The sequence below is a fragment of the Falco biarmicus genome, chromosome 4 (genome assembly GCF_023638135.1).
Source record: "Falco biarmicus isolate bFalBia1 chromosome 4, bFalBia1.pri, whole genome shotgun sequence".
Lineage (NCBI taxonomy): Eukaryota > Metazoa > Chordata > Aves > Falconiformes > Falconidae > Falco > Falco biarmicus.
Window position 1 is genome coordinate 72,775,066 of NC_079291.1, and position 17,793 is coordinate 72,792,858.

Below are 17,793 nucleotides of genomic sequence, written 5' to 3' on the forward strand. Positions count from 1 at the left end.
ATGTCACTGAAGACAGCAACTTTGCTACATCTTAGTATCTCCCTTTGATACTTTTTAAAATAAAAAGGGAAGAGACTTATTCCTATAGGCACACAATGCCACGACTGACGAGTGCTCAGGCTATAAAATTAAACTTTATTCACAGTCAAATTTAGAAAGCAATGCTACAAGAACAAGTCAGCCACTATAAATTTATTTCTTGTCACTAAACTAACTGTCTGGTATCTGGCCCAAATGCAATCCCACAGCATTTGAATTTTAGAGAAAACATACTTAAGATGCCCCTATTCAAATGAAAAGCCTGCACTCTTCTTCCACCTGGTGACTACGTACTTCCCACACCTTGAGCCCAAAAGGCATACCTGTGAAAATCCATCTTCTATATGTCAGTGCATTCCACTGGACTTGTTATTTCCTGACAACTCAATTTATGAGAACTATTTCTTTGTAACACTTTCCAAAACAAAATTTAAAGGCAGATAACTTTTCTAAATTGTTTTTAGATGGATTGAAAATATGGCTATTTATGGCAGAATAACAGCTTTGGAAAGTAAACCTTACTCTCCCATAAAGTTATTACATTTCAGAAGTTATGCTTAGTTTCTAGGAAATGTTGTAAATTATAGCCCAGTCTGAATATATATATTAAAAAAAAACCATAACACTGAAAATTCACCTGAAGTAATCAAGGCCCTCTGTAGTTTTTGTTTCCATCTCTAAATTCTAGAAATATACTACCTTGTAACAAGTTCACTGTAAGAAAAACTCCAAAATCCCTATCACTGAAGTCAACTAAAAGCTCGTCTTCAGTAGGCTTGAGCTATCTTAAAAATAACTCCTCAGCTTGTTACTTACTTAAAATATGAAGCAAAATCTATACAAGATATTTTTCAATAGTTAAAATTCTCTACACATATTCCCCTGATTTACTTTCTATGGTATTTTTTCACAATTACTGCTACAATACCTTAAAAGCACGAGTTAATTATATTTCTGTTCCCTCTGCTTTCCAGTTTGGTGCTTCATTTGCCATTTCTAACAGATTTATTTTAATAAAATTTATTAACATTTAATAGTAATATTTTTCATGACAACAGAAAAAACTCAAACGTCCTATTTTATAGTTAAAGACATTTTTCGAGACCTTTTGCAGCATTTAGAATACCACGAGGCTTATCACTGAATAAATCAATTCGTTACTTGTTGCTGGAAGTTTTGTGTTTTATGAGCAAAACTGAGACCTTACATGAAAATCTTATCATAAAAGATTTGCACAATGCCAGGATAAAGATACTACTGAAGTGACTGGCTTGAAGTTAGAAAAACGGACTATAACACTTGCTAGATAGCAAGACTAAATTTGTTTCATCCATCTACTGTTACTTTCATTTCAAATAGTTACCCATGTAGGAGTAGGTAAAAATATAATGCTCAATCTTTCTAAACCTGTGCTTGCAAAGGGCTATAATTAATTCTACTTACGCTTGCCGAAGGATCACTTTACTGGATGTCGAGATGGCACTGGCTAAATATTAAAGGGAAGACAATGGGGACGCGAGATACGGGATGCTTACAACACCCAAAATACCAAGGAATTTGGTACTGCTTTAGGGAGAAAAGCTCTGAAACAGATAATCCAATCCCTAATAGGTACACAGGCTTGAAGGAAGTAAAACTGGTGACTGCCAGAGACTCCACACATGCGCTCACACAGAAGCACCTATGAAGGACCAAAACCAAAAGCCCACTTTGTTTCCATTAAATAATTCAAATACAAGAACGGTGATAATATATACCACTGCTGCTCTTGCTGTAGACAAGGGAACGCTGTTTACTTCAGAGCAGCTCTGCTCACTTTCCAGAAGTCATCCTCATTTACATGTTCAGAATCTGATCAGCAACACGAATATTAAATGTATAAGGAAAAAACCCTATAATTTATGAACAGAACTGTATTGCTTCATTTTAGAAATACCTGTGAAATCATTTACTGTATGTAAGCCACATTTTTATAGTATTTCTTAAGCAAAAAAAATTGTCAACTTTTAACACCTGCATAAAACCTAATTAATTACTTCTGTATCAAACCAAATTCCTTACCCCTACAGAACTGACAGGTGCACACTGTTCTGAATCACACTAAAAACTTGAATATCCATCTAAACAAAACACCTGAGGTAGAATTTACTGTACAGTCCTGAAAGCAATGTGATTTTAAGGTGCCTAAGCTGCTGACCAAGCCCTGCTGCCTGACCCACGCAGCACCCAGTGCCCAGCACCCCGCACTCCACTGCCAGGCTGGGCCAAGGTCTCCCACGTGCGACTGCAACTCCAGAAAAACACCATACTCCTACTAAGGGTATGGAGGAGATTCCTCTTTTAAAAGCCAGTAAAAACCACTTTCCCTACTTACCTCAACATTTTTTCCACACTTTGAAGTGTGTGAGGTTTTTTTCAAGAAAAAACACGTTTGCTAAATTCAGTCAAAATCTTTAAATTACTCTACAATTATATATCTGGCTGGCAACTGATAGGCATTTTTATATCCCAGTATTCTATACTCTTATTTCAGATTTTTAATATATATATATATATATACATATACACACAGACGTGAATGGATTTTTAGCTAAATTTACCTGTATGTTGAATTTGCATTTATTAAGACATTGCTTTTGTTTTAGTCCACCTAAACCACTGTTAACCAGGACAGTAATAAAGCTTTAAAAGCCTCGTACAAATCGTGTTTCCTAACGTCGTGATAGGATGTGGATAATATATTTGGTACCCGAAAGTTAACTAAGCAACGCATTTGTTCAGGGATCCTGTCAAGTGCCCAGTAAAAGGCAGCGATTCATCTGATGAGACCATCTCTAATGAGATTCCTGCCGTATTTCATATAAATGCTAATACACATCTCATCAAAAGAAAGTTAAACAGCGCTTTGAAGATGAAGTTCCCCTCAACTTCAGCCACCCGCCGCGGAAGGGCACAGCCCCCCCCGCACCCCCCAGCTTGGCAAGGCGCTGCCGGCGGCTCCGTAGCAGCAGCCGGCCGAGATGCCGACTCGCCCCCCGCCCCCCCCCCGCAGCCCATCCGGCGCCGCTCGGTGGCGGGCGAAGGTTCCCCTCCCCGCCCCGCCCCCGCGTAACCCCCGCGGCCGCCGCCGCCTTACCTGAAGGGCCCCCCCCGCAGCCGCCAGTAGCTGCCCAGATCTCATCGTCGGTGCGGCAGCGTCCTGCTTCCGCGCCGGGAGGAGCCGGGCGGAGCGGGGGATTCGGCGGGCAGCGCCCCCCCGCCGCCTGCGCCGCCCCGCGCCTCCGCTACAGCCCCGCCGCCAGGCGCCGCGCCCCGCGCGCGGCCCTCAAGGTCATGGCCCCGCGGGCGGCAGTTACGCCCCGCGCAGCACGTGCGCGGCCCTTCCGCGCTGCCTCGGGCGCGAGCGGCGGCGCGCGCGGGGCACCTCGTGCGCGCGCCCTGCCCGCGCTCCCGGCGGCGCCGTGCGGGGTCGGAGCGGAGCGGAGCGGGGCGCTCCCGGCGGCTCCCCCGCACCCGGAGCCGCCCTGGGACGCTGCCCGTGCCTCAGGCGCTGCGCGCCCTTGCGCTGCTGCCAGCGACCAAAGCCCTTCCGCGATTCTATTTCGTTATTTTTTTCCCCTTGCTAATATCCCTGGCAGGCTTTGCAGGGCACGCGTGCAATGAAGTCATTTTGTTTTATTTGTAGGTAAGAGCAGTTCTGCAGCAGCTCATTTAAAAACCCCCGCCTTGCGGAAAGGAAGGTGGACAGGGGGAGAGGAGATTACATTCAATAATCCGCTCATGGAATGCCTTCATGTATCTATTAAATATTTGATATTTATTCAAATATTAGACACGGTGCTAAAGTTTGTGGGGCTTCACTGTTTTGATCAATCCTAGGTCAACAAAAGGGTTAACATACAGCATAGCTAGAATCTTCACCCACAGGGTTAACGTTTTGATCAAACTGTGATGAATTTCTAAACACCTTCCACAAGAGATGGCAGCAATTAACCCATTTGTGGAGCAGAGGAAAAAAAAAAAAATAATCTGTTTGTTTCAGAGGGACATTACAAACCAGCAGCTTGTGCTGCAAAAGCGCTGCTCATACCCCACCAAGCTGTTATTTCAAAGTACTTCTGTTTATGGAGCTGGGGTTACAAACCGTAAACAAATAACTACTTACACCAAGCGTAACTATGCAAAGGATACTGCTCTGAGGACTTTTCCGATTCTACAACATGTATTTTCGTACCGCACGTTCACTATTTCTCAAAAATAACAAAAAGTTCAGTAAAACATCTTCCATTATTTATCATTCTGCAATCAAAAAGGAGACTGACAACTGATCTCCAAGCAAATAACTTCTATCAATCATTCCCTTTTTGCATATACAAGTCAAAGAATTTTCACCTGTTTTTGGCAGACCAGGAGAGACAAGGTTTCATTATGGTCTACAAAAAATAGAAAAATACAAAATACTATCAGAGTCAGATTCTGATTTCATAAAGTTTTCCATGTTTTAAAGTTTTTTTGGTAGTCATGCTCACCTTATTATTTAAAGGGAAAAGAAAACTATCTACCCAGACAGACTAAGGGACAATTAAGGCATCATCATCATAATAAAGCATTAAGTTTATAATTTAAGAAGTAGAAGGTTCCAAGGGCTGGCCTGACCAGTGGGATAATAGCCAAAACATCTCAGAGCTCACATTGGCTTATGGCGTGGCCTTGACCACATCATTCATCTCCTCACTTTTCTACTTGTAAAATCAGAATACTACTACTTACAGCGCCTATCTCCTATCTCTTCTTTCTCAGGGGGCTTTGAGGATCAATGAACCTACAGTGATCTGAAAATGAATAAACACTAACTGTTAAGCCGGAGTTAATATGTTTCAGAGCATTAAAGCACTAGAAATTCCAACTAAACCACCTTGTGTGTCTAAACACGAATGAACAAAAACACGGGGGTTACTAAAATAGCATCTCCTGTCATCACAATCAGCAAAATACTATGGGCTGGCTAATAGTTCTGTTATTGAAATCTGATTTTGATCTCCAGCCATTCTTAGTATTAAGCTCAGAATTACATTAAAAAGGGCACCAGCATTAATTGCCACTGCTATTCGGCAAAACTACCATTTCCAGGGCAAGGTCACTCTGCGTTAAGGCAGTGAAGGAGCAGCACCATTACCCCCAGCCTGTTGCTCCCAGCATTTGCAGCACATAGGGGCTTTCTACCAGACGACCAGCAATTCCAGAAGATGCTACGTGTGGTACTCAGTGCTGTTCTTCAGAGACTGCAATTCTTTGAGCCATGAAAAACAGTTTAAACCAATTAATTATCTCATTAGCAATAAATATGAGGGAGGGGGGGCCACTGACAAAGAACATACTGCTGCAGAACAAGTGGCATCATTCGCAAAGTTCTGACAAAGATCAGATGATCAATCAAAATAATAGTCTGAATTTGTATATCCAGCTTTAAAAAAGAAAAAGCATGGTAAAGTCCCATTTCAGCCTACAGAATCAGGTAACTTGAAAAAAACCTGTACACTTTTACATGTTCATTTTCACCACTTTCTCTAAGTGGTGGATAATTTTGGTCTGAGTGTTTCTTCCACTACACGGATGAGCAAGAGATACAATTCTTTAAATGCTCAAATGAATAAATGATGCCACTGCTCATCCATGATTCCCTGTACAGGGGGCTGCAGCCCCTCAGCTGGGATGCCATCCCCTTGGTTGACAGCACAGACACTTCAGCAGCCTTGTGTGGAACAATACCCATCTCAGTAACAATGTTTATGGAGCAACACCAAGACCAAAAGTTAAATTTCCTGTGAAGTGATCTGCAGGATAAGATAAAAACTTTATCTTATAAAAGGATAAGCAAAAGCTTGAGCGAGTTAAGTGCAACAGGGAAGATCAGGATCTTGCTGTGGTTCAGCAAGAGATCCTTGTCATGACTTTCTTTGCACATACATACTATCATGAGGAAAGAAGGCATCTCTCTAACCTCTGTTCTTTCCACTACACTTGCAGGGACAATCATTAATTAACTGAAATATTACTGTGGTGGCAGTGGCTATTGAAGTTCCTGTAATTCCAGATTTCCATCTGTTTTACCTGAGATTTTCAAATAAATATTTTCAAAGTATTTATTGACTAATACAGAAGAGTGTCATCACATTATGTATCATGTTGCACCAGAAGTTCTAAAGACATTTAGATGTTTATTATCTAAGCCCTTACATCCTTTTCTCCTTAAAAAAAAAAGGAGCATTTTACTTCTATTTTTTCCACTTGTTGTGTTTTAACCCCAGCCAGTAATTAAGTGCCACGCTCGCCTACTCCCCCCTCCACCCAGAAGGATGGGGAGGAGAATTAGGAAGGAATGTAAAAATTGAGGGTTGAGATATTAACAATTTAATAAATGAAATCTAATACAACCAAAAGAACAATAATAATAACAGTTATAGTGAAAAGGAGAGAGAAGGGGAGAGGAATGAAATCCAAAGGGAAGGGAGACAAGAAAACAAGGGATGCACAGTGCAGCTGCTCACCCACCCCCGGCTGGCCGATACCCGGTCAGCCCCCGAGCAGCCATCGGCAGCCCCCGGCCAACTCCCCCAGTTTATATACTGGGCATGATGCCCTGCGGTATGGAATAGCCCTTTGGCCAGTTCGGGTCAGCTCTCCCGGCTGTGCCCCCTCCCAACCTCTTGCGCCCCCCGGGCTGCTCCCTGGCAGGGCCTGAGGAGCTGAGAAGTCCTTAATTTAGCATAAGCATTACCTAGCAGGAACTAAAACTGTCGGTGTGCTATCAGCATTATTCTCACACCAAATCCAAAATACAGCACTGCAGCAGCTACTAAGAAGAAAACTAACTCCATCCCAGCCGAAACCAGGACACCACTGTGTAAAGGAAATTCCCTCACAGAGAAATAGACCAGAGTATCTAACCGTAAAGTAGGTGCCTTTTAGTGAATGGTGTGGGCTTGTTACGAGTTTTTTTGAAACTGATCCAAAGCTTTGTGTGTCACACTAGAAAGCTTCCAGCTGAATAGCTTCAGTGTGTAATTGGTTAGGTCTTAATTTACAGAACGAAGTTTCTGTGCTGTGGGAACTATCAAAAAGCAACTTATTCTTTGAAGTAAAATGAAGATTAGTAAAATCCAAAAGTAGCAACTCAAGCAGAAGGTAATTCTGCACCTATACTGGTTTGCAAATACTTCTCATATAGCATGATGAAATGTGGTCTAATCTTTAATGCATTTATATGTCAAACACATGGGGGCTCTCCATGCCTGACCGTTTACTGCTGAAATTATTTCTTTCTACATGCCATCTAACGATCTAGTAGTACTACAGAAAGGAAGCCTAATGAAGCATATTCAGATGGAAAAGTATCATGCGATTTATGATAAACACACTGCAGTTTTATTCCAAAATGTTTTATGGTTACAGTGTGTAGGTCTAAGAGAGATGACCGACATGTTAAGAAACACAATATCAATCATATGTCACATTCCTAAAAAGGCAATCAAAAAGCCCAAGGAAACCTAAATCTGAGAATTTGTAATATTACAGTGTTACTAAATATAATCTTTTGGAGAGAATCTAAAAGATAAGGTTCTTTAAACCTGAACTATCAAAAGAAATGCAACCCGTAACCCCAAGTTTTTCCTCTACTAAGAAGAATTTAAAATGTTCTCCAGAGGCCTGACCCTGCAAGCATCCACAATATTGCCAACTTCACGGTGAGACTAATTACAGGAGTACACAAAAATGAGCAGTTTTAGCATTACACCTACATAAGGGCTGTTCAAAAGTTTCACTGACGCAAAGTACTAGGTGTTTTCACAAATTATTTGTCTGTATATTCAAAATGTCAGTGTTTTTTCTTTGGTCCCTTGCTCACAAATAGTATCTGTAAAGAATTTGTAAATGCAATGAGATCCATCTGAAATGCTTCCTCTTTTTCAAGGAGTTGTATTGAAACTGACGCCACTAATCTCTCCTGAATGTTCTAGTATTGTTTTGGCTACACATACAATCAAAGTAGTTCACAAATGAAGTAATTTATGTGCTGTAAGTGTCCTAATGCACCCGCTTTGGCACTTTTACTGTAATGCTAAATCCAAAACTTTGAAAAGTATTAAATGCAAAATTTTGTTTGCTCTCCAAATCCATGCCTAATTTCATTCAGAATCAACTGTAAGAAATCAATCACTATCAGTAAAATAGTAAGAGGGGAACATTATTTTGATGCAATTTGATACAACTAAACTAGTACTGATCTAATACATTTCACTTCAAACCTTGCTGCAATAAGTTTCTTGCATAAATGGTATGAAAGCTGTCATAAAAATAATAAGTCATCCCTTTATCTATCCTCCCTAAAAGGAGCCCAAAATGTATATTCCACAAGACAGTGATTTTTTGCACAAACACTGCTGCTTAGAAGGTCACAATCAAAAGATTGTTACTTACCCAAAGCACTGAAATAAAGCCATGTTGCTGAAGATGTATCAGATCAAGGAAAAAATATGTATTGAATTTTTATCAAGTATAAGCAAAACACAACCCCAAGTTATCAGAAGCATTCACTTTAAGGCTATCAGCTGATTTTGTCAGATCATTGCAATGTTTAATGTGAAACATACGATAATGATGCCTCTGCCAACATGAGGAAGAAACAGGTCTCTGAAAAGTCTTGAAGAAAAATAATTCCTTATGTGCTTATTCACAAACCTGTCGAAATGCTAAACTATGCCCAAAACCTCACATTACTAAGGCAAATAATATTTCTGCATGAACAAGGGTTACTAGTTAAGGCTGAAACATGGACTTTAAACACTTGCCAATATATTTCCTCCAAAGGCAATCTGGAACTGCTTTTAGAGGGTATTCACAAACAAGTTACAATTCTTTATGTAGCAACATTTAGAAAAAAAAAACTTTTACTTGTACTGTGAATTCCAAATGTCTTCCAATTCAGCAATCTTTTTTTACTTCACTAAGTATTACCGTAAATCATTTCCTCAGTCAAACTGCAAAAGGTTAATTTGTCTGCAGAGCCACATGACCAGGAAATACAGATCTGCCAGTGCTCACCATACCACAGGGAGAGGGAATGTAAAAATGCAAAGAAAACATCTAAAAACCCTGGAAGTGCAATTGCTTGCCATTGGAGATCACTTTGTGCAAGGGATGCCTTCAAAGGGGTAAGCTGCAGCCTCACCCACAGAGCTGGGCTCTAAATGGGGCTCATCACTTCAAATGCAGTTAACAGACTACATTGTCCTGTCCCAAAACCGGGAGGGGAGGGCACCTAGGCCTCTGCCTGACATCCCTAGAGGCACACACACTCCAAGGAGTCCGAGTTTGGACCTCTCAATCCACCTTTACATCCCAAGTAAAACACTGTGAGCACGACCCCACGTGAAACAGGTGTGAGTCTCACGTGTTCCCTGTACGTACAGGCAGCAATCTGAGGAAAGAAAAAAGAATGACAGGCGAGTTTCTTAGAGATTTCTAGAAAATTTTTGGCTCAGAAAGTGGGCAAAACCCCACTCCTCCTGTCCAACTCTGTGAGGCATACGGAGGTACAATTCTGTTGAGAAATTTGATAAATGTGTATCTTTTATGTATAGTTAATGACAAATAAGCAGCTGTATTTATTTTTACTCAGCCTATTTACATTTACAGTTACTCTCCAGACTGCAAAACATCTTGACAATACTCTTCTCACTAGCATTAGATGCATGATCTATAACTTCTACTAAAACGCATGTGAAGATTTAAATAACTTTTTAAATACAGGCTGTAAAGCTTTGTAGGGATTGTTACTTGACACACTTTAAACATACTCTCATCATTTAAAAAAAAACAATCACACAAATGCCATACCCTTGTACACTACCAGGTGGGGGGAGGAGGATGGGACCACCTCCAGCTCAGTTACTGCTCCCCTTTAAAGTCATGTTGGCACAGAGAATATCACAGTTTGTGGATGCAGGCAACCACTTGCTTCTGCTCATCTGTGGCACAACACAGTTGACTAATTAATTTTTTAAAGTATTCAAGATGTGACACTTAATATATGGGATTGAATACAGATTAGCATTACAATAATCACAAAGCTTTTGTAGCCTCAGATTTGTCTTCTTCCAGCAAAGTTTCCTTTAATGTGCAAATGAACGATGCCACTACGTATCTTGAAATAAACAGGCTCATTAAGGTCACAGCATGTCATATATGCAGGCATTCAGAATTATATTAAGAGTGTACAGTAGGTTGGCAGATAAAGACAGGCAAAATAAAAGATACATAACAACTGCCTGATCTCATATCCAGCTGCCTTTGCATCCGTCGCATCCCAATGGGGAGTTATAAAAATCTCCCTCCTCTCAAATGTTTGTATATTGAAGATACCTTCAAAAGTTGCAAGGGTTTTCTTGGCCCAGATCTAAAGACAGAATGGGTTTGCCAGACCTAGTAAAAAGAGAGCAAAGGGAATGGCAGATCGTCTCAAAAATTCCAAACCAGCAAAAGCTGGGAGATGGGTTGAGAGGAGAGACTGCCTAAACAATGAAACACAAAGATAACGGGGAGACAGGCAAGTGAGCTGGATAAAACATTGAAGACCCCGAAAATGACTGTTAGATAAAGGGAAACATACCAATTAAATGAATTTTTATTTTTTTAAATTAATTTTATTTTTTTACTTTGCATTCCTTGCAATTTTTTAGATTGACTGTATCAACTAAATTACCTAAATCAATGTGTCTGGACCACTTCTTATATTGCTGGCCCCACCTCACGCTGAGCAAAAGGACCAGGGTGCGCTGTGGCAAGGAGGCTGCTCCTCCTAGTTGTTGGTGAACAAGTAGATTCCCAATAGGAGCCTCAGGGCCCTGGCAGTTAAATGGTACAGTTTCCTCTGCAGTAAGATGCAAAAAACCCCCTCAGAAATAGATGCTCCTTTAGAAGGATTTATGGGGACCAATGTTAAGTTTGTTATCCATCAGGGAACGTATACAGGATATTTTATACCAACATGTATATATAATGTTTCCATGAATAATTAGGGCATGGTATTAGGAAAACAAATTTCACACATTTTTCTGACAAACTGTGTGGACTTCTGATGTTAATTTTAGCAGTTTCAATTGGATTTGGTATGGTTGGAAATGTAAGGGGAAATCTGCAGTAATCAGGATGTGACACTCATTAACACTTTCACAAAATACCCAGTGGATTTGCATAAAGTCTGCAAAGATTCATTGGTGAATCTCTAATACAAGATTTCCCTTGGTTCTACTCCACATCCAGCTCCATTTGCCCTCCCTCTCTCCTCTCCCCCTCCTAGTGAGAACTGCTGTAAACAGTTCATAACAAAGCATAATTAAATGTACTGAATAACTAAAATATACATATGATTACCCCAAAGCTTATATAATTACATATATAATTTGTCAAATTGCAAATATTTCCCAACTAATCATTCTGCAAGGGAGGTAAATACTAATTGCATACAGTGGCACTCCAAGTCACCTAATAAATCTGGAGGTTTCCAGGTAAGTCTTTTTATAACCAGCGTATAAGAAACATCCATGGCACAGCCTACATACAGTACAGTCTGCATGTAAAACTTCATGAAAAGATTCTAGAAAATGGATAGACCAGTAACGTGGCAAAATATTTCTGGTTCTGACAAACAGAGAGCCTTACAAGTAAATTATGCCACTATTAAGGGAGACATTTCTTGCTACTGCCAATACCATACAATGTGGTAATAAAAAAAACAACCAAACACAACAACAACAAAAAAACCCCACAAACCTGGGTCATTTAAGTCTTATTTGAGAAGTACAAGCTTCCCAGGAGTCAATATTTACTATGTATTTTTAACTGAACTATATAGTACCTATTTCACTAAATTGACTCTATCAATATCTGCCATTACAGCACACGGTGCAATATATAATGGGAAATTCACAATTAAAAAAAAGTGGTTGTTTTCTCTTTTGTACTATAAAACAACCCCAAATCTTAGCAGATTTTAAAATTCATATTGAAGCTCAATATTCTGCTGATAAAAATGCTTTTTGGTTAGCTTTAGTTTTAAAATAGAATTCTTCTAAAAGAATAATTATTGTGCTGAGCTCAGCATTAATAGGATACATTTAATTTTAAGTAGCCTTACTATGAGATTCAGAATAAAATTTTATAATAAAATTCAGTTCTTTTCCCTGTCATAAATTCCCATAAATATAGATAAATTACATTTAATTTTTGGTATGCTATACTCAAACCCAAACATTTGTGTATAGGATAAGCTTTCAAATTATTTGAACAATGTATATGTAACTGAACAGCTGTACTAGATAATATATTATTTCACTTGCTTGCATTTTATCAAATTTATTGACTGAGAGTCTTACTTCATTGCTCCTACTCAACAGATCATTATCTTTCTCTGCTATCCCACTGGCACATGAAAGAATTTTCTAAAGGAAAACACAACCTGATAAGTATGGGAGCCAGGATGCACTGCTGTATTTCTACCTCTGGTTAAACTCAAACTCGGATCATTTTTATGTCTTGTTCATTACTGAGTAGTGGAATTCTGCCAGGAAGAAAAATGCATAGATGGGGCTCTATTCGTTTGGTGGATTCTTTTAAAAGATAAATTAGAACACCAGAATTTGGGCAATTTGGTTTTTCCCTGCTAAACAACTGCAAATTGTACTGAGGTCGCTCTAAGTGTGGATACTCAAAATTTAAGTTTTCTCTCTGAGCACTTTTTATTAGAGTTTTCATTTTAAAAAGCCAACAAAACAACCAAGCTTGATGTATTATTTTCTCACAAGTGAAACAGAACTTTTGCTTTGTGGGGTTTTTAGTAAGCAGAATTCTCATTGCAATGCTTTAACACTTCCAAAGCACAACTGAACGCAAAGCAGCAGTAGATCTTGGTAACTGAAAACTTGAATACTTTTCTCTAACTCAGACTTACCCATTTGTAAGTCTTACCCATGACAATACTATTTGAACCCATATAAATAACCACAACATGTTTGAGATAATTTCAATATTCACAATAGCAAGAACATGCTCTATGTCATTCCTGAAGCAATTAGCCTCAAAGAATTCAGAAGTAAACTGTTAATAACACCAAAGCTCTGGCATTTACTGGTTGCAAGGTGGTACATGTTCCACCCCAACCTGCAGGGCAAGAACAACATTAATCCAAAAAAGCATTTCAGGCTTTTGCAGCATACTAAGCATCCTGACATATGTACACATGAGATTACCTTGTGGCTGCAGTGATGGTTATTAGGGGACAACCACTGCGAAAACAGTCTCTCAGAAAATCAGAAGTATTCACTTCTATTTCACTAATTCAGATGGCACAGTGATGACTCTTCTGAACACAGTTTCTCAAAGCTCATATACTGTTCACTAGAGGCAATGAAAACAAGTTCATCACGTATTTCACTTTTCCACATCTCTGCCACAATAGTGTGACCTTAGATCAAAACACGTGCAGGGCACCCTGTCCCTCGGAAGAAAGTGATGCAAAGCATCCATGAACAGCCCTTTGCTGCCTTGCACCAGGCCAGGTACGGCAGGCTGCCAGCTGGGTGAAAAACAATTTTCAGAATGGAAACCCAGGAAAAGGCAGAGGACAGCCTGTATTCTGGTGCTTCGTCACGCCCTGTGCCTGGGCGTGCTGGACACACTGGGTGGGTCAAGGGGACAGGGCACCCACTGCCCCACACGCTCCCTCACAGTAACCCAGTAACAACTGCAGTGTGGATGAAATATATTTCTATTATTATGGGGATGTTTTTGGAACTTATCCCTTATGCCTGTGGCAATCATGTCTGTAGGGTTGAAGAAAGTCTCCCTAGACAAAACTCTGAAATTCAGTGCCAGAAATTTGGCCCCGAGGAATCTGGATTAGTATGAATTTCTTAAAATGCAGGACAATACAGGAAAACAGGCCAAAAATTTGGAGGATGACATAATCCCCTGGATGCACAGCTGGCACACAAGGAATGAGAGAGGGCAGAGACACACTCGCAGGTAGATCGAGCACAGTGCTCAGCGCATTCAGCCGCCAGGATTGTTTCAGGACTAACAGTGCAAGCAGTCCGTCAGCGACAGAGAAGCGTTACCTCCAATTTCTTGGGTATAATTTTGGACATCAAGGCTATGAATCCTTTCCTCCCCTCTCAGTGGCAGAAAATGAAAGAACTCATTACTTTTACAGTGAGAGTCTTTAACCTGGCAGTGGAATAAAGATTCCAGTCCACAAGTGAAAAGGCATATATAGCAACTATATGTTATTTACAGAGATAATAAAGAGGTGGCTTGTGTTAAACAGAGCCAAGTGCTCCACTTCCCTCCATCTAGAATCATCAGTACTAGTCACTAGAGAACTGTAAAGTCTGTGGAAATACAGAGAACCAGGAGAGTGTAGCCTCCCACCCAGAGTACAGAACAGTGCTTCCAAGAACCGGAGTCTGGCTGCTTCTGCTCAATCCAGCACATGAAGCTAAAGTGACACTAAAGGAAAGATGACCTTCCAAACGAGGAAACTCTGAATTACACTTCCATCACGATATTATGCTCATGCTCCTGCCCTAGACACTAACTTCTACCAAAAAAGCTTTTCAGAGAGATCAGACTTCTCTTTAAATCCACATGAAAAGTCAGCACTGTCATTTCATTCCATTATCAATATTTCCCCTCTCCTGATCTTAGTTACAGCTCCTGCCAAATGCCACCAGCTTCTAGTATGTTCTGAGGTTCCAATATTTTCATGGCCTTTCCTCCCCGCACTCCTCCTCAAAACCCTGAATCCCACCATTCAGAAGATAATAGTGCTTTTACAACGTGTTACCTTAAGTGCTGATTTTCCCTGGAAAACAAAATGGCATTCACGCTTTGAACAACAGAGAGGGAAACTGAAAATTCAGGAGACAAGCCAGGGTACCGTATTCCACACTAACTTCAATGGAATAAAGTTAATTTGTGGATACAAAATTTTGAATGAAAATTACAGTAATAATAAAATTGCAAGTTAACTTTATATCATGTTGTAATAAAATATTACTCAAAGGTTAAGTATGTGATACTACTTTACTAGAAAGTTAGAAGGAAAGAACAAAGAGATTTGGAGATTATCCTTACACACACATACATACATATATATATATAATATTTATGTATGAGTGATATTTATACATTTATATTTATATAGATAAAATCACAGAAAGGTTCCCAAACTAATAAATTCGCTGGGACTTTTGAGAGAACCACACTACCATTATTCCATCGATTCTGTATCACCTCCAGCTGCTGCCCTGAGATGCTGGCACCCAGCTGCAGGAGGTTCTGTTGGTTTCCCCACCCGCCCCAACTCTCTCCACATGCCGGGGAGGCCGTATTCCTGGAAACATTGGACACAGGACTGCCTGTTCAGCACAGTGTTGGAGATCCTGGATTCTGTCGCCACTAATGATTCATGCCAGGCTGTGAGTACAACAGTAACAATTTTCTTGCCACAAATTCAAAGGTTATGCTGTGGTGTGGTGCTACCATCCATGTGTTATCTGCAAAGTCTAACTGATCTAGAACCTGTAGCAGCAGAAACCAGATGTTTCTACTGAATTTTAAAAAGTCATTCCCTACAATCCTTTTCTCTGCCTTTCCATATAAGAGCTAAGCCAGTATCAGTTAGCCAAGAGAGAGAAATGATGGTAAAGGCAGTATGTTAGGACTCAGGGAAATGAGGTTCATTTTGGAGGTAACTCAATTTGAGTAGTGAAAATGGTGGCAAGTGGGGAGAATCCCTAATATTTTGAGCTGTGAACTTGTTAATGGACACGCAAGGAGGCTACAGACAGCCTTCACGGGCCTGGGCAGCCTCACAGAGCTGGCACAGAAGGTAAAAGGGACAGCACTAAGGAAAGGTGTGAACACAGGTGTTGAGAGAACCAAGCAGCAAAGAGAGCAAGTCACCCAGAAGTTTATTGCTAGGCTTGAGTTCACACTGCAGAAAGAACAAACTGGGGAGAGAGAGACGGCAAGGAAAGGAAAACAGCTACCGTGCCGCATTGCATGGCTCAAATTAGCTCTCTCCCCTGAACATCTGCTGCATTGAATAAACATTACATATATATCTATATATACACATATTTAATATCCTCAACAGACCTGCAAGTATGGTGCATCTTGATCGTAAGCATTTGGAAAATACAAAAGCGACAGGCTTGATTGAATTACAGTGCCAAAACCAATATCCAGTAATATTTTCTACTGAAGTTGTTTAGACCAGTTGTTTACAAACAGGTTGGAAGGCTCTGACTACCAATGCTTTGACAATAGGGTGGCATCATCTTTTAATAAGATGGGAAGAGTAAGACTTAATTTACAAAAGATAAGACAATTTCCTGTATTCTTGCGAGTCATCACACATCATTAAGTCTTTTTCATATTATGCTAAGAACTGTGCGTTTTGGATGATTTCACTAATTAAACTTGAAGTCAGAGTAGAACGATTTTTGGAACAGTACACCACTGAAAGATTCATCTATTTTTATTAGCATACACATCTAGAGAAGAGCATTGACCATCACATCAACTCTGCTCTGGCAGTTTCATTATTGCCATTCTAAAACTCACACGGTGACTTTAGCTGCTCCTCATGATGCAAATGTCTTGCTCATACAAGTGTCACACTTACTACACAGATTTCTCAACATACTCCTTGTAAGATTTAGTAGATGACTGCTCCATCTTCATCCTCAGAAAACTTACTGTATTTCAAGAGAACGGAATCTTCCATAATTGTGTTAACACTTTTAGAACTACACACCACCCCAAGCAATTAAAGTGTATGAGCATTGTTTCCTAACCTGTAATGCTATGCAGTGTTTACTGAAATCACTGAATTAATACCGTTATTATGAAAGCATAAAACAACAAGGGTAAAATTACAACTCATCATTACCTCAAAATCTGGCATGAAACCCAAAAAGAAATTAAAGCTTATCTAAATGCTAAAATCAAGGAAAAGAAAAACAACACCAAAGACAAAACTAGAGTCTCTGTTCTCTTTCCTGGTCTATATTTTTGCATATTTACAGAACAGAAAACCAGAAAATGGATCTGAACAGTCATAACAGAATCACTTGGAACAGTAAATGGTTGGCATGTGTATGAAGGGAAACTTCTTTCCACCGAAGACTTGAAAAGACAGAGCTTTCTAAATCTACCCCAAATCTAGAATCTGAGAGCTGAGAGAACGCAGCAAGATTTAATTCTCTTGATGAATCACATACCATATAGCCATCAAGACCAATACAATTATACAGAAGGGAATAATCTTTACCAAATCACAGTAGATACCAAATAGTTTGCATGGGCACAACCCAGTAACAACTGAACTACTATCAATCCACCTGTGAGGAAAGAGACAGAAATGTTGGTGGCTACATTTCTGCATCATTAACTGAAAGCGGAATGTAGGAATTCTGTGAAAACATTCACTAAAACAAGAGGAAAAGTTTTCACAGCTTTTCAGTTGAGAACTTGACAGCAGAAGGCGGGATACCAGCTACAACACAGAATGGAACCAATTGGTTTGTCTCGCAGAATGGGACAGGATGGGGTTTTGTTGCAATCTCCTGCTCCCATTATCTGGTCATTAGAAAAACAATTCACCATTCTAGGCACCTTTACACCCACTTC

At 40.0% G+C, this 17,793-nt stretch overlaps 1 protein-coding gene across 19 annotated transcripts in view; it reads right to left on the bottom strand.

The window, feature by feature from the left end:
• The window catches only part of RBFOX1 (RNA binding fox-1 homolog 1), a 918,501-nt gene that overhangs the window by 690,660 nt on the left and 210,048 nt on the right, over positions 1-17,793 (bottom strand). Inside the window, exon 1 of one of the 19 annotated variants that reach the window (XM_056338130.1) lies at positions 3,176-3,269. The exons of 17 other annotated variants lie outside the window; for them this stretch is intronic. In XM_056338130.1, coding sequence (XP_056194105.1) covers positions 3,176-3,220 — 45 coding nt within the window. In that variant the 5' untranslated portion in view covers positions 3,221-3,269. Of the gene's footprint in view, positions 1-3,175; positions 3,270-17,793 lie in introns of those variants that run through there. One more of the 19 variants, XM_056338133.1, reaches the window with a different exon arrangement.